Source organism: Myiozetetes cayanensis, unplaced genomic scaffold (assembly GCF_022539395.1).
Source record: "Myiozetetes cayanensis isolate MyiCay16 unplaced genomic scaffold, myiCay2020 scf6-25, whole genome shotgun sequence".
NCBI lineage: Eukaryota > Metazoa > Chordata > Aves > Passeriformes > Tyrannidae > Myiozetetes > Myiozetetes cayanensis.
This window is the reverse complement of record NW_026087853.1, coordinates 14,935,818-14,954,361: the sequence shown is the minus strand read 5'-3', so window position 1 is coordinate 14,954,361 and position 18,544 is coordinate 14,935,818. Positions and strand designations below refer to the sequence as shown.

At 35.6% G+C, this 18,544-nt stretch overlaps 1 protein-coding gene across 1 annotated transcript in view; it reads right to left on the bottom strand.

Moving 5' to 3' along the window:
- TTC7B (tetratricopeptide repeat domain 7B) overlaps window positions 1-18,544 on the bottom strand; it is a 136,155-nt gene that overhangs the window by 97,313 nt on the left and 20,298 nt on the right. The window contains 3 exon segments of the mRNA XM_050335350.1: window positions 3,028-3,149; window positions 5,074-5,204; window positions 18,325-18,493. Of these exon segments, the coding sequence (XP_050191307.1) occupies window positions 3,028-3,149; window positions 5,074-5,204; window positions 18,325-18,493 (422 nt within the window).

Below are 18,544 nucleotides of genomic sequence, written 5' to 3'. Positions count from 1 at the left end.
TAGTTTGATTCTTTAACAAAATTCTGTACACTTCAGAAGAAACCATTAATTTCAGTTTTGTGTTCTAAAAGAGCACTAAAATAACACTCTTTTGCTTCAGAATAATTCCAGTTCTTTTTTTTTTTTAAACTAATTGCATTTCCATGTATTTTCAGAATACCACCACTTAGCAGTAAGGCTAAGTTAAGTTTCAAAGACATCCTAGTTTTTCATATAAGATAATGCATACCTGAAAGATAATTATTTAATCATCTACAAAAACTTGATTACTTGACTTAAAAGAAAATCTCTGTACAATTAGCAAACAAAGGGGAAATTTGAAGAGGTTCAACCAGCTTTCTGGGCAGGCAGCAATACTCACTATGCTACTGCTGAAATTATGGTCATCCAGAGAGTTATAAAAGTTATCTTGTTTTCTTTTCTAGTTTGTAACTGACATACCCACACAAAAATGATCATTCCATGTCTAGTGGAAGAAATGTAATTAAAAGAGTTGATTAGCCAACTGACTGCTAGATAGGCAACAAAAACAAAAACCCACTCCATAACAAAAGGATTTCAGACAATTTAATTCCTCCAGCAGATTTTGAGAGATTTATTAGTGCCCACTGGAGTGGAACCAAAGTCCAAAAAAACAGCAAAAGATCTGTAAACATCTGTTCAGATCCTTAATCATGCTCCAATGCCTGAAGTACTACAGCCACTACGCCGCTAACAGGGTAACATTTGAACTGACACACCAATGCCAGGTTATAGTGAGGTGACAGGAGTTTTTACTTCAGACTCAGCTCCTCTGTCAGGCTCCCTTCACAAGCACACACAAATCAGAGATTCCACTGCACTGCAATACGAACAGAAGTTTAGTCTGCCCATAGAAACAGACTGGTACAGTTTCCTTCTTCTCCCTCAGCATTCATAAGCAGTCAAAATTCTAGCGATTCCCTGTCTCTTCCTGCCCTTTTAACATCTCCAGCTTCAATTGCAAAAGATCAGTTTATTTAAAAGAAAAGTTTCCATTTCTAAACTACCTATATTAAAGATGTCTACATTTCCTCTCCTTGAAAATGTTTATATAATCTTTACAATTTTAGATTAAATTCAAAATTGAAGTACATTGCAAAGCTTAATGGGAAGATCTTGAATCACTTTTTACAAACTTAACATCAGGAGGGATGACACATTTAAAAACAAAACAAAACATCCCTAAAATAGATGTGTTAAAAAGCAGGCTATAAATTTTGTCCCTATCAGCAAAAATATATTTAAAGTTCTCTTCAGTTCTGGTAAACCCAAGTTTAAAAAAATAAAAAAGGGATCTCTAAAAGCAACATAATAAGCAGCCCGAAACAACGACCATATTAGGAAATACTGAAAGAATTATGATTAGCTCTGAATTAAAGAAGGAAACTAAAGGATATAACGGCAGGAATATGTAAAATAATGATTGTCACAGAGGTATTTTTCATAACACATTGCTCCCTCTCATACCACAAAAAAAGGACCACTGGCCAATGAAACTGGAAGAAGATTTAAAAATTTTATATATAATGTGTAATTAGCTCATAAACTGCAAGGAATCACCGTACTGAAAGACTGAAAAAAGACTATATGCTTATGTAGGAGCTAACAAGATCACCGGCAACTTCACTGTGAAAGATTAAAATGCACATCACCTTTACAATCACCTTTCAAAGTTCACACCAGACCAACTGATTATGGTCTAGGAAGAACACTCCTATGGGTTGGATGTTCCTTAGCAACCTGCTGCATGACTTTTTTTTGTGCAGTTGATTTTTGTTTTCCTCATTAATAGCAATCTGCTCTTTCTGCTGCTGATTGCTTTTATGCACAACATGTCAGATTAAATGCACCATTTCCATTCCTGGCCTTCCATCAAAATTCTTCAAACTGTGGAAGTTTTAGCTTATTCTTAACCATGATTGCCAGAGGGATTTTTTCAATACATGTATTTTATTTATTTTTTGTGCAGGCATGAAAACAGAGATCTTATTTTTAGTTCTGGTAAATGAAAAAAATTAGCGATCAGAACATTCCATTCCTCCTGCAATTAAATTATGAAAACAGAACTAAAGTGTAACTCTCAGATCATGTGTTATTGCAGCACTACTTCATTTCCATGCTGAAAGCCCAGAACAGTTTGAAAACTTTGGATAGCCTGTTTTCACTCTACCATGAGCACATTAAAATCTCGAACTCTTTACAGACACTGCTTGATTTCCTTCATCTCTGGTTTATGTATTTCAAAGAATAAAAAACATTTTTGGTGCAAAACAGTACTATCATGAGTTCCAATATTTCAATCAAACCACATTTTCCTAATGGAATAAGAAGCCCCACAAACAAATTTTTAAACTATGTGATTTCAACAAATGTCAGAAATGTACTTAAAAACCATTTGTGCCAAGTTTTGAAGTTATTAAAAATGGAGAGTTGCACTCTCTTTCTCATTTTGTGTGGCAATTGCATTTATTGTTAGGCTTTTAAGGAAAGCCTTATTTAAACTAAATTATAAAGGAACTCCCATGCAGACTCTAAAGGGATCTATAGAGCAGCTACAATGGAGATTGTATACTCATATACATACTGTTGATCTTCATGTACATTTATCCTGCAGCATAATGTTAAAATAAGTCAAAACTGAAGAGATTTGGAAAAAAATTACAAAATCAAAATTATAAAAATCAAGAGTTTCAATATGTTGTCAATCACTTTCTAACAGTGTTCAATAATAAGTTTCAAATAGTTAAAGATAAGGTATTTTATGTTCTTACATTTACTAAGTTAGAGTATAAAATGCTTTCTGCTTAATACATTTTGATTAAATAATTTTACAATATGCAAATAAATACATTATGGGCACCTTTACTATTTCAATCAAAATGTTACTACTTTATTAATAAGAGACCTCATGATTACAGAACCCACAGTTGCTACAAATGATGTCCAGTTAAATCCCAAATACAAAGCCTAAAAAAAAAAAAAAAAGCAAACACAATCAAATCTTACCCATTCTTGAAATATAAAACATGTGCTCTTTGCAGTCCTGTTTCCATGAAAAAACCAAGCTCTTGTTCATGTGCAGTGGGCCCTGGCTTAGGGCTTCTGTTTTGTATATTGGCATTAATTACCTAATAGAACAAAAGAAAAAGGGAAAAAACGTATTTAGAAAACAAAAAAAAACAAACCAAACCAAACAAAAAAAAATTAAGCTTTGTGTAGTTTTACACAGAAGTCAATACTTAATGTTGGAGAAATCTTTGCCATCTGTAGGTGGTGGTTAGTGGACTATTTCTATCCTTACCTCCACTGCCACCCTTTTCACTCCTGGATATACCCTTAAAGGCAATTTATTCACCAAGCACAAATACTGCTAAGCAAAATTTTATTACAGTTTTTCAGAAATTTTTGTGAAGAATGGTACACAAAAGAGAAGAATATAAAAAAGCATATTTGTACTCTTATTCACTTAGCAGGAGGTGATGGTACCAAAAATCTAAAACTCCTGTTAAGTTAAAAAAGACTGTTGCAGAGAGCAGTAAGATTAAAAGCTATCTCCAGAGTGATTTCAAAAAAACAATTTAGAAATAACTGTATTACATCAGCATTAAGAATGCTGTCAAAATGGAGAGTTATGAGCTTTCATTTGCCTTCATATTCACTGTACAGTTACTAAAAGACAGTAACAAAACAAACACCCTCAGATAATAAAAACCTTTATCTATTTTAAAAACAGTGGGAATTATTTTTTCCCCCATCACATCAAAATTCTTTCCTGTTTCTTTTGTTTGCATGACCCTAACTCTGTCCTATAACCCCTTCAAAGACAGCTGTCAAGTGACAGGCTTGAGGTTTTACAAACAATAGGTCTGAAAAGAGGGTCAAATGGATATTGCCAGCTCACTTCATTCTAACAGCACTCACAAGGCACAGAACAGAGCCCCAAGTGTATTGCTTTTATCCAAATGTATCTGTCTCTAAGCCTAAATAAAAAGCAGTAGTGTGTAACTACTAGAAATAAAGGGAACCACAAATTCTCTTTTCTCTAAAAAACCACTTAAAATAACACCAAATGAAGAGCCTAAGCTTAACTTTCTATAACTCATAATCCATAACTTGTAAGACGAAGGGGGGGGTGTGCAGTAACCAGCCTAATACTCTCCAGAACTGTCCAGAAGTTATAGCTTGTCTAACATTAAGAAGCTCAGATACAACAGCTTTCATCAGTGAAGACCAAGTCTCCTACATATCTAGTACCTCGGATTTTGACAGTAACTGTAGTGCCATACATACATCCGGGAAGGAATATATCACTGAGCTAAACTGACAAATGTGCTATCACATCCAAGAACACTGTCCTGACTCAATTTATAGAAGTATTAAGATCTATCTGAAGTTCACCTAAAAAATTTTAAAATCCTATGTTTATCTGGCTATCGTATCATGATTTTTCCACTGCCCTGGGATTGTGCCTATTAGGTGAAGCAAACACACTTTCAGTTACTGTTCGGGACACCACACTGATATGTCATTGTACCTGCTGACAGGTACAGTGTTAGGTCTGAATTTTACCTTCAAGTAGTTTATAAAAGAGAATTTAGGTGCAATTATGTTATTGGCTTCAAATAAGCATCAACAAGATTAAATTTCAATCTTCATAGCTTCATTTTGAATTAAATTCTTTTCGAGAATTACCTGAATAGATAGTAAGTACATAAATGCAACACACATATTCCAAGATGTGTGTTTGAAAGACACCATAATCCCATGTGCATGAATGAACCACCACAGGGTAACAAAGAGGTCTCAGATCAGCATCTTGAATATACACAGTAACTCAGAGCTCTGTCCCTTTTCAGACTACTGGCACTGTCTCCAAGAGGTCAGAATGAGAGAACAGTCACAAGGACAGCTTCCAGACAGCCATTTAGGCACACTGATTTATTGTCCAGTTGTAGGTGTGCACTGAAGTCCTATGAAAAGAAATATCAGACATGTTTTTGTTGAGTTACCAAGTTGTTGGTAACTTCAATTAAGAAAACCACCCCAGCTTACCCTTTCTATCTCCTGAAGGTACAGGAGAGCAATATCTCCAGCCTTCTCGTAGCATGTAACAATTTCTTGTTCACGGTCCACGTGGAGATTGCTAGCTGAGGAAGAAATTGGCAACTTCTCAAGACAAAGACCTGGGAAGCAAAAAAAAAAATTCAAATGAAGCATTAAAAGCTAATGTCATATAATATTATACATAGTCCAAGTTAAGCCTCTTTAGCCAGGAGAAGAAACAAAGGAAATGAAGGTCCTCTAAGAGAGACACTCACAAGTATATAAATAACATTTAATAACAATTAATAGTTATAAATCAAGAAGCAGCAAATTTTTAAAGTAATTTTTACTTAAAAGACATTATGACAATTGACCACAAAACTACCCAGTGTCTTTCTATTCCAGTTTTACAACACTGGATATATGTCTTCATTTTTCCAGAATGATCACGGAAACCAACGCACAGTGAATAAAGGCACTCAAGATAATATTAACTTAGTTACTGTGCAAGGCAAAAACATCTATAAAAACAAATACATTTTAAGAAACCAAGGTGTTAGGAAGTATAATTTTTGTACTTAAATTTAGAAGCGGTAGCTCACTCTCACCAAGGCCATGTATGTCTTTCCTGCTCAGGCCTTATCCAACAAACACATTATGTGGTGCTTTGAAGGAAAAAAATAATCTTTGCTTGTCTTAAATAAAAACACTACAACTCTTACTAATTAATCATATATCCTACACAAGTCACTTCTTTTAAAGTTATTTTCAAGAAAATTAAAGAGCTGGAAAGGACCTCAAGAATATTAATCCATGTGTCTGACTGAAGAATCAGCCAACCCCTGACACTTGCCTAACCTGTTCTTAAAACCTTCTGACAGTAGGGACGCTTTGATGTTCATATGTAAATTAGTATAGAGCTCAACTATTCCCACAATTAGTATTTTTTCCTAATGTCTAGATCTCCCTCTCTAGACTATTATTTTGATTCATCCTCAAAGAGAGATTATTCTGTTTTTTACAAAACATTTTTTTTAATATTCATCTAGAGAGAGCGAGCCATGCTTGTAACAAAGAATGTCAATTCTCACTCACTTCTTTTTTCTTGCTTCCTTGACAGCTAATCATTTTTATCTCCTCTTGACACTCTCCAACCGGTTACCTCTATCTTGACTCACTGTGTCAAACTGGATACACAGCTCCACTCGAGACCTCAGTAGCACAGAGCAGGGAAGATTAAAGATTTCTGGGTTTTCATATAGGATACTTAAAAAAAAAACTTTAGTGTTTTCCCTTACATATAAGTAAAAATTCTCTTCTGTTTGTGATCTGCAACAGATCATCAGCTCATATTCTGCAGGGCAGCTACCTCATTTTATATTTATTTGAATAATGAATTGCATTTGAACTAGCACTTTCCACATGTTAAGAGATGTATTTCGGGTCATTCGTTTAGCTTGTCAGCAGTAAATGATGATCATAAAGTGCCTTCAACTGCTCCCACATTAATATAATCCACAATTTAAATGACTGTATTCTCAATTCATCGGTGAGAGTTTTGAGAATCCATTGCTGGAGAAACTAAAAACAGCAACAAAACACATGGTTATGTATTGGGCAGATGTTTGTAGAATGCCACGCAGCACAAATACAATTTGGAGAATAGTTTATCACAGAGTTTCTGTCAATCAATACAAGGTGGGGACAGTATGTTTCACTGCAATTACAAAAGAAAAACCTAATTTCAGAAGATAGGTAATTTGGAGGTTTTTTCATTGATAAACTCAAAACTATGCAATATCTGTTGCCTCCAGATTATTTTAGAACATCTATTAAGCTTTAATACTAGTCTGTAAAAGTCTATCTCATTTGTATAAAAAAAGATTTCTGGTTTGTATCAGAGTTTGTTGGTCACCTTAACTCTCCAATTCACCCTTTTACCAGTACAAACAACATATAACCTACAGCTCTATTTGCTAACTATACATCCAGTTAAGACAAAATTCTGACTCCAGCACTAACCCCTCTGCTAGAGAAAAAATAACAGCCAGCATACTTTTCAAAAACCTACATATCCCTAAAGCATGGCAAATACACAAGTAGTTTGTCTCTTAAAAACCTGCAAAATCTGAGTTTTACAACCGACACTGGATTTTTCTCACGTCATAGTTTTCGCCTAACATACTTCTAAAAATTTAATATATTTGCAAATAGTCTGGAGTAGTTAACACTAATTTTTTTTTAATTTTTCAATCAAATCACAAATATCTGAGAGGTTATTTTACTAACAGTAAGTCAGAGCTCCCAAAACAGCAAGATTACACTACAGAAAAAAAGTCAGTTATTCTGCTACTACAGTAGTCTTGAACAGACCCACTGATAAGAAGATTTAAATGTAAGGTTAATACTGGACAGAAAGTTTGCAGTGTCCTACAAAAACACCTTCAATCTCAGAGCTGACCACAGAATACAGTAAATGAGTTGCAGTAAAATGTCAAATGACTGAAAGCACCAGACAGTTGGTGCAGATCACTCCTCCCCACTCCTTCTTTCCCATGACACTAAGAGCCAATGCCCCAGAGGTATCATCCCCTACATGAATCATATAACTCAACTGACTCTTTGTTGATTTGATTCAGATTTATTCTATCTATTTTTATACTTTATGGCCACAGCTATAATCTTTTAAATCTGAAAAACTCACTATAAGGACATTCTCTCATTTTAGCTGAGAATTTTCTTTAAGATATGAAAATACCTCAATGTTCTGCCAGAAATTTTAAGTAATGCAGTAGGGAAGTACTAAATTCTAAATGTTCTTTGATGAAGTACAGAATACGATTTCTTAGAGAAACTCTATAATTACTATTCACTATATTTTTCTGGTATGTTTATTACAAACCAGGAAAGTATGTATATTTTAAGCATGCAATTATTTGAAGTGGGAATTTTATTTGGTGAACTATCCTGAAACGACCACTTAACAGAATGATTTGCACACTGTATTTCTTTTGATGACACGAGGAATAACTGCAATTCAGTACTGTATTAAACTTGAAAACGTATTAACTAGATGAAAAATCCTGTAATAGGCTAAAATTTGAGTCACTCCAGACTGCTCATTTAATTTTTTTCCTAAATACAGATGAAATTTTACAAATAATGTATAAAGTACAGAAAAGTACTATTTAATTTTAAACAGATATACACAGCAACACAGGAATGACAACCATATAATAATGCCCACTTCTTCATAAGAATACTGAGAGATGATGAAAGTTAATTAAAATAGGAATCATTACATTAGGCTCCCCCCAAAACAGAAAAAGCACATGGTAATATAATAGAACTGAGAAACACACTAACTTAAAAAACCCCATATATTGCCCTAAATTACTTGCTGTTACTTGCTGAAGACTTCTCATAGAATCAGACAGGTCAGTTCTCACCTTTGTGTTTCTTCCCCCACCTGCTAGGCAGGAATCTCTGCTACTCTCCCCCTAAAAGGACAAACATTTCTTTGACTGTTTACAAACTGCTTTGAGATATTCAGAAAACTGGTATTGCTACAAAATATTATTGAATTTGTTGTAAAGGTCATAGCTACTGATTTATTTAATTTTTATTATTATTTTGTTTTATTCTGCATTCAAGAATATAATGACAATTGGTATCACAAGATGGCTTGGATATTCATGACAAATTTAAGCTCTTTCAGTTAAAATCACCTTCAAATAAAAGCTTCCAACAAACTGGGTCAGTTTTAATTTGGGAGGACACTTATACATATCTAGTCCTGATATCAAAGAAAGATGACTCCTGAGTGAAAAGAAAGTGAGAAGCAGTGAAATGAATACGTGTCCATACTAGTTAAGCTTACATGTTTTGCAAGGTAACTCTAAAATTGCTTGTCAAAAGAGCAGAAGAGCAACAAAGAGCATTTGGACAACAAAAGAATATTCCTGATATTTAAATTATATGATAACTTCTGAAGACTTTCTTCAAATTTTCAAAAACTTTATAAATTACCAATATTTTGTAAAATATTGAGAAAGCAAACACCAGACATTGCTTATTCCAAGTGGCATTCTTGTGTCTACAGTCTCAAATCAGTGGCCAAGGTTATGCCAAGTAAACTATTTCAGTTTTCACAAATACAAGATCAGGCTGGCCCTACCACCACATATGCACAAACTGACCACTACCCAAAAAAACCAGGACGCCTCAGTAACAACAGGTTACTGCTGTTAACTAACTGTACTTAAGAAGTCCTAAACAAGTAGCTAATCAACCATTTTTAAGTTAAAAACCAACAAAAGAAACAGAAAGCCAGTCTTCTGTAGAAAGTTCTGTAGGAAAACCAATTAACACTCCCATTTCACCATACAGAGTAAATCAAAAATTACTCTAAGATCAAAAGGGAATCCACAGCACAGTTCAGATGTTTATCAAGTATCCTTACCACACAGACCATTACTGACATCATTTAAAAAACCACAACAAACCCACAAGGCTAAGGCCTATCACATTTATAGCATTGTGTATCTGAGGATTATCCATGATGCCAGGCAGTACCTTGCCTGTATAAATTTTAAGAGACCACAAGTACTAATGGACTCTGTGGTTTATCTCCTGTTTCCAGTAGGCACGCCCAAGGACAGATGAAAAATAGTGAACTATTGTTTTATACTTAAGTCCATAAACGTGTTTTTTCAAGAGAGAGGGTTGCATCAATAGATACAAATTTCTGGGTTTGCTTCCCCTTTTCCTTACCCAGACATGCAAAATCCCAGTGTATTGGAGTACACAGCACTTAGAATTCCCCATATGATATGCAAAGCAACACTCTTAAGTGTTCCAAATGCTGTAATACAAAAGCCCTTTCATCTCCTTTTAAAGAAACTTCATGTTTAGCCTATTTATTTAGAGCAAACAATTATACAGACTATAGCAAGTACTTATTAGTAGTTTTAAAAGAGAAACTGGAACAATCTGAGTTATTGCTGTCAAGGAACTCCCACAGTTTATTTCTGAACTTAGAACAAACACCGCTAATTTCACTGCAGGGAAGGACTTATTTCTAGAAGTCTTCAATCAAAGATTGTGACTTGCTTGCAGAGAATTTTTTAAGAAAGCAAAGCATGGTTTTTTTTTCCTCTTCAATTCCCTACTGGTATTTGCAAAGTAATTATTATAAAGGAAAAGAGAAAAAGAATAGATAATAGGCAAATATGCTAACTCTAACTTTCATAGTTGCTGCAGATGCACTGTTTTAGTGGGAATTGCCTATTGCTAAAGATCGTCCAAGGAAAACCAAACAATTAATTTCTCTGATTTTTCAAGTATCTTCAGTTGCCCCTCCCCTTATGCCAAGACCTGGTGGCAGGGGAAGTCTCAAAAAACTTTCAGAATGCAGGATCTCTGTGGCTAGTTCCATACACATTTTCCAGAAAAGGCATCAGAAAAAAAGTCAATATTCCCTTTTCCAGCATATCTGAATTTTAAGGAAGTTCCTCTGGCTAGCCACTCTTTTGAACACAGACCACTTACAGGGAATTAAATTCCATTCTAGATGAAACCCAGAGTAACATAAGCAAAACTTTCCAGATCTGAACACAGCTTTTTGTCACACATGTTCATAGTAGAATGTCATTACATCAGCACAACTCTTCCAATGCCATAGTTATGATAGGGCTTCTAAGTGTCTTGAAGTTTCTCAAAGAGAAAATAAAAAAGCCCAGAAATACTCATCTCCTTTTCTGAATTGAATACCTACTCATTACTCCAAGCAGTCAATAAGACCACAACAATACTCTGGGATTTCTTTAAATATCATCTGAAATAACTGTTTTGAAACAATTTGTCACGCTTTTCCTCTAAATGTAAAATTCCAATCCTTGCATTTTCTTAAGAGAACAAAACAGACTTTTACAATATCTTGTAAACAGAAGAGATCAGTATCTTTAACACACACATTTGTTTCTTCATGACCCTGTACCAGCCAGTTCTTGCTGCAGTACAGCCCTTTAAGAGAATCATAGAATCAGCCAGGTTGGAAAGGACCTCTGAGATCATCAAGTCCAACCCTTTGACAGACCAGAATCTTGTAGAGGGGCTGAAAAAGTTCAAACAAAAGATAAAAGCTGATATAAGGACTGATCATTGCTGGAGATCCTGAAGTGAGTGAACATCTTTTTGCTGAACACCCCCCAAGCAGAATTGCTGCACACCAGTACACAGAGTAGACACCAAGGAAGCTGTTTGCTCAGGAGAAAGGAGATGATTCAACTATGAAATTTACAGTTTTGCTGTAAATTTTCAGGATTGCTCTTAAAAGCATCTCTGAGGAAAAAGAACAGGCTCCACTGTGATACCCATTTTTCCTGTTTCATGAGAAAAAAAAGGCCAGAATCACTAATTTTTAATTTGTGCCCAACAATTTTTTTTCCTCTCCTCACTCTACCAAAGGGAGGATTCTGAAGAAATTCTAAAGATCTGGAAGAAGCTAAGAACAAGACACCACCAAACTGCTCATGATCTAAAGAATTCTATTGTAATAAGAAGCATATTATTTTCATTCAGTGTTTGTATTTCAAAAAAAAGCAGCACTGAGGAAAGTGGGATAAATGCCTGGATTTCCTCCAGTCCCTGCTCTGGCAGAGCAGAAGTCAAAAATGCAGTCTGGGAAAGACAAGATTTAATGGAGAAAGTTTGAAGAATCCATGGCAGAGGGTTCCCAGCTATGGTCTGGAAACTGCCTGCTGACAGCCTGCAACATTTGCACAGAGAGACAGGAGGAGGGAACCCAAGATGAGTTCTTGACCCATTCCCTAATGAGGTTAGAGATCCCCAGCATAATTACTAAACCAGCTTTCATTTAGCATTCTTCCACGAAGAGCTGCTTGGTGTCTGCTGACACAGGCTGGCAGTGCACAAGATCCCATTACAGTCGTATATGATTAAAGTTAAGTGCAGCATCTTTTCCTAACTGCAAAGTAGCAATTCACATGCACCTGACACTTCCACTGAACCTAATGAGTATTTCCATGTTTCTGTAAACAGAACTAATTAATAGCCAATCATTTAACTTGGTAAATGCAACATTAAATTTGAATATGGGTCAGCAGCAGTAAAGATAGTCTCACCTTTCTCAACATACATCATCTAAATGTAAACACAGTTATTTAAACAGGCAATATGAGATGTAAAACAGCCTGCAGCTATAAGGCTACAATTCTGTAATAAAACAGTCTAACTTACAGACAACATCCCTCACATATTTAATTAGTTACTGTAATACAACACAGCCATCTTGACAGATACCTGGAGTAGTCTACTAATCTATACACTGTACTAATTCTAAACACATTCTCTTTACTAAAATCAAGTTTACAAAGTTGCAGACTTTAAGAAATGTCAGACTTTTAAATTGCTAAGATCCTCTATAAGCATTTTTACAGAGTCACCAGTTTGTAATGCCAAGTATTATAAATTCATTTTTTCAATTATGTCTTTTGACTTACACAGCAGTATCAGTTTTGTTACCTAAAATTTCAGTAAGCTTATTTATTATTTAAATATAAACTTGCTATTTAAGAGTTCCTGACAAGTTGCACCTTCCCAAATTAACACCTCAGTATCTCACTGTGCATCCATCTCATCTCTGCTTCCCTAAGCAAACAAAATTGCTTAGAAACATAAGAGACACTGCCATGTACAGTATTTGAATAATACCTATGTGTGCTTTCCAGTATATTACCTCATTCATATACTGCTGAAAACTTGCAGAAACTTAATTGTCCTGTTCCCAGAGGCCACATCCGTGGGGAAATGTTAACTTCAGCCACCATTAAAATGGACTCTAAATATATGCTTCCATATGGTAACAGCGTATAGAGAATTTTTTTCTGATTGGTCTTGTAAGAAAAGCAAGTAGGAAAAGTTGGAGCTACTTACACAGGTTTAACATGAAAAAAAAGTCAGACAAAGGCACTCTTTCATTACTTCTTTATGGATTTGAAACTTGTCTTATTTCAATTCTTCATGATCTTCCTCAGTCTCAGAATTGAGCATTGCCAATTAAGCTGATGTAGTGAAGAAAATGAACAAATAGACCCTAAAGAGACAAAATTAACCTCTTGAGCAAGGGAACCTTCTCCACCTATCAGAAGGTAGTTCTTCCTACATAGATACTCAAATATCAACTATGTAATACAGCCAGAAATGTGCAAAATCCACATTTTACTTTGAGCCAAGGCTTGCCACCACAATCTCAAGACTGTCCTTCCTTTCCACTCCCCTGCCCAGCCTCATTTCTTAGCTTTGCTCAAACTGCTTAACAAAGCTCTAATAACCACTACTGAGGTCCAAGTTATTTTTGTGCCAGAAGAAAAAAAAACGTTTTTTTTTATTGTACTGCTCCTTAAAACTTCATACTAAAACGTATGATGTGCTCCTGTGACTCACAGGCAACAGCTTCAGGGAGCCAGCTCCAGCAATGTTCATACACCTGCCCTCAGGCTAACACTTCCGAACAACAGTCATGCAAACCTGCCCATTTCCTCAGCAATGTCATCCTTCTATGCCTATTTTTTTCTCCCTCATCACACATTCTTGAAATAAACTGGCACCTCCAACCACAGGCATTTTGCTACAGCAAATTGTTTTATCGGGTGCTTCTCTTTTGCTTTTGTGTCATATGAATTTACAAGCAGATGGGGAAAAAGTTAACCTACAGATCCAAATAAGCATTCTCATGTTTTTGCAAATACTAAGTCAACTACTGATTTGAAAAGCTCCATCTTTCCAACTTATGTTTTGTATTATATTTTTTAAATGTTCCCCTGAATGTCTCCAAGTAAGGTTCTGAATCTTTGAAAATTATGTATTTAATATAAAACCTATGATTTCATTAATACTCTATCCCACACAACATCTTTTACGTAGCCATATAGAGCCATTACTCAGAAGCACAGCATCAAAATTAGCTCTTTTCTTAAAGTAAAGAAATCACCAGGTCTAATCAGAACTGTATTTTATGAGCACACACACACATATATAAAAAGTCAGTGTGAGGTCAAAAAAGTATGTTACTCCATGAAGTTAACTACATAAAAGAAAATTATTCTCTCCTACAACTCTGTTTTTAACCTGTGAACTTGAGGAAATGGTAAAGAAAGGCAGGAAAATATCAGAATTGCACTACATTCAGTGTACTGTGAGGCAGTTACCTCCTTGCAGTTTTTACATGAGGGATATCTAAACAGTGCTGTCTTGACCTATTCTAGTAAGTTTCTGCATCGTGAATGCATCGTGCATTCACATGGCCAGTCTACTCCCTGCTGTTTTAATGGACACAGTAGCAGATAACTTTTCATCAAACCATCTTACATCTTCTTCTAATTCAGGATAAACCACAACACATCACTACTTAGCAGCGTTTTTTGTTGCCAGAGCCAGGAAAAAACTAAAACCAAACAACCTGTCTATGAGCTCTTCAGCCAGATAAAACACAGCCATGCCTTTATCACCACACCAACAATTTTGACTATTTTCTCCAGGAGGAGTGACAGACAGGAACTACTTTCCAACACTGCTTGGGCACTTAGACCCTCTGATTCCCTGCACATCACAGGTTGGCAAAGAGCTATGTGTAAAGGAAATAGAAAATATTTCAAAGATAATTTGATAAGTTTTTCTTAAAATTTTGTTGAAATTCTACAATATTGCATTTTAACAAATCTATTGAGAAACTTTCTTCAGAAGATTGAAGCAGCATTTCTCTACCTACACATTTCCAAGAAAATAAAAACTATCTTCCTTGCTGGACTTGAGTTTTTGAATCCTTAGCTTGACTTACTACCATTCCATATCATGTCTCTTCTCACATACAGTCTTATAACTGTGCATCCACAACTAAAGTTATAAGTAGCATATCAAACTAAAAGCATTCTTTTAAAGATATATATGTATTTAACTCATTTATGTAGTAAAAAATTTGAAGACTTCCTTTGTGAGCGTGCCACAGGCAGTAGATAGCTTTAGTTCTTTGGTTTAACAGTTACTCCAAGTTGAAGACTTAAGGGGTGCAATGACACTAAATTTCCTGGACTATTGTAACAAAGACTTTCAGAAAGCAGACTATTGTAATTTAATGAACATTTTGCAGTAAAGTATAGAAACAACCCTGAGGGGGTAATGCATTCACACACACTCAACTCTCGAGAGCTTGAAGAGGAAGAATCTCCCTCTTTGGATTTTTCTCACAACTTACCTTCTAACAACATAAATACATTCAAACAGATATTTATATACGTGCACACATATATACACACAAATAAACACACACACCTCCCGAAGAGTTGAGCATATCTTTAGGAATCTCTCTCCAGCATCCCACCCAATCTGTCCCCTCTGAGGTTACAGAATGAGAAGGTGAGAAGTGAGTGAGAAGGTAAGCACTTGGAGGTGGTCCCACCTTAAATAAGGAAAAAAAACACTTAAGGTGATTAAAATTTACCATTAGTTATCTGCCCTGTGCTTTTATCAGTGGTAAGAACAGCAGTATCAGACACATTAGCATATAAGACTGCAAATCCACTGGAACTGGACTGAATCGGGGCAAATCCAGCAGGTATCCTCCCCTGCCTCCGCAGGCTGCAGCACTGCATAATGCAGCTGGGCCAATGCAAACAGCTGCAGACAGTCCCTTGCTGCTTAATAACATGGTGCTATGACTGCCAAAGAAATAGAATCTACATACCCTGAAGAGTTTTATCTTTATAGAATCCAGTTATCCTTGAACTTACAAGAAGAAATACAAATCCCAGTGAAGCACAGAATCCCTGTAAGAATAACTTGTATTTAGTTGGGTAATAGCTACAAACCTCAGTCACCTCTGAAGAGACTCTGAATTCAGACTGCAAAGTTTATAGTTCACTCTTACAAGGAGAAAGAAGAAAATCCAGCCAGAAGGGGGAAGACAGTGAGAAATAAATGCACACTACTGGGTAGGAGCATATGTTATTTAGTTGTTAAGTACTCTAAACCTGTCTAGACTTTGAATACTGAATTTAAGACTGCTCTGTGATTATCGTCTCATTCTAGAACACAAAAAGGACTATATTCTTGCAATCTTCTACCATGGGAATAAGGGAAATTAAAATTTATGAATCTTCTGAGAGAGTTGGAGTTGCTTGGCCTGGGAAACAGAAGGCTCCAGGGAGTCTTAGAGCACCTTCCAGTACCTAAACTGGCCTACAAGAAAGTTGGAGGGGGAATGTCTTTAAACTGAAAGGAAGCAGATTAATATTAGATATCAGGAAAAAATTCTCTACTGGGAGGGTGGTGAGACACTGGAACAAGTTGCCCAGAGAAGTTGTGGATGCCCCATCCCTGAAGTGTTCAAGGCCAGGTTGGATGGGGCTCTGAACAATCTGGTCTAGAGAAAGGTGCCCCTACCTGTGGTAGGAGGTTTGGAACTAGATGATCTTTAATGTCCCTTTCATCCCTAATCATCTTACAATTCCATTTAAACTGGAAACTAAAAATGATGTTTCTGAACACGAACAAAACAACAACAAAACCCCAACAGTTTGCTTGGTTTGCTCAAGTAAATTGGTAGCGAGTCACCCAGTAGAAGTGACCAAACCAGCAAAATCCAGTCAAGATATATAAGGTTTCATATGACATATTTCAATGTTTTAAGAATAAAATTTGAAATCAGAAGAAAAAAAAAAAACACACATCTGGACAGAAGATATGCTGGTTTTCTTCTCTCTTTTTTTTTTCCTTTAAATCTGAACCTACAAAACATTCCAGAGCAGAAAAAAATACATATTTTTCTATTTCTGCATATATTATATTTAAATTAAGTTATTAATATTAATCTTTTCTGAAAAATGTATGCTACTACATTTCAACCAGTTTGTATCCTTATGAGGTCAAATAAAATGAAGAGTTGATGCTCTGGGAAAAGATTCAGTTGAATTACTGGGATTCCTTGCAGATATAAGTAAATTTAGGTACTTAAAGTTGATCAAGTCCAAGACTTCATTTTGCTGGAAAGAACATGACAAATTGAAGACATCCTCACAGACTTAAAAAACGATACAAAGCAAAAAAACCCAGCCAAAATCCACAAAGCTGAGTGTACCCAAACCAGACATTGCTCTAAAGCCCACACAGATGTTGTGTGACAAAACTGGGCAGATTTACATCATATAGAAGAACTCCCCGTATTCCCTTCCCACTTTGATCTAAACAGTGACCAGACTTACAAAGCATCCTTTTGTCAGTTAGTTCCCTCATTTCCTTGACATCTCTACAGACCATGATTCATGCTTGTCTAATGTTTACTAGAGGACTGTGTTGGTGGAATTCAGTCACTCTCTTCCAAGACTAACATTAGAAACAATCCTTGATTAGTTGTCAGTTAATGCTATTGAAGTCTCTCACAAATTGTTTGCTGCCTTTGACACTCCTCTTGCCATAACAAAAAGTACATGTGCAACCAAACCCAAGCTTAAACACAGCAGACCAAAGCAAACATTTAGCTCAGTAAATTCTAATAAACCTCTGGCATACAAACTGACACTTTCCTCAACGCACTGACCCAGCTTGAAGTCTATTACAGCTTTCTAAACTGAAGTGGCACTGCCACCTTAAGACACAAGGCCAGCATTACAATCACACTAGACCACTAAAAAAGAAAATATTTTTTAATTAACTTCACTTCTGTTTTTAAAAAACTATATCCTTGTAAGAAAATTTCAGAAGTAAAACTTCCAAGTCATGCATTACTACTTTTCTCAATTAAGTGGTAATTTAGTTATGCAACATAGCTTAGGTTGAGCATTTTAACATTCAGTAAAAAGCATGACAGTGAATTAAGGTTCTCCATTCTGCCCACAGCAACCACAAAACTGCACTGCTTTTTGTAACTCTTAACTTTCAGCAACAATTATAATGCTTTTAGTATTTAGCCACAGTTACTGTGACATTTATATATGGAAGGACTTTTAAATACATACACTCAAAAAACTTGATCAGGTGACAGCACAGTTAGAATATTAATTGAGGCACATGTCCTGTCGACCTAGCACAAATTCTGAATAATTTAAAGGGCCCTCTTATTTCATCTATAAATATGGTACTCCACTACCATGTTCATGATATTCACACTACAAAAAGTCTCCAACTTCAGACAAGATATAAATTAACTTTTAAAATACATTATGATACTGGAATGAGCAATCTTACCTTTTGTAGAATATGCTTCAGCAATCATCCGTAGCCTGTACGGTGGCACTGCCGTGAGCTGCAAGTCATCAACGCCAACTCTGGCATATGTGTTCAGAGCTTCTTTGTAATCACCTTCCACATAGTTTAATTTGGCCATAATTAGGTTAGCTTCTTGTAGGAATTCTGGCTAGAAAGAAGAGAAATAAGAAAGGGTTTTTCCTGGGAAAACACACCTATT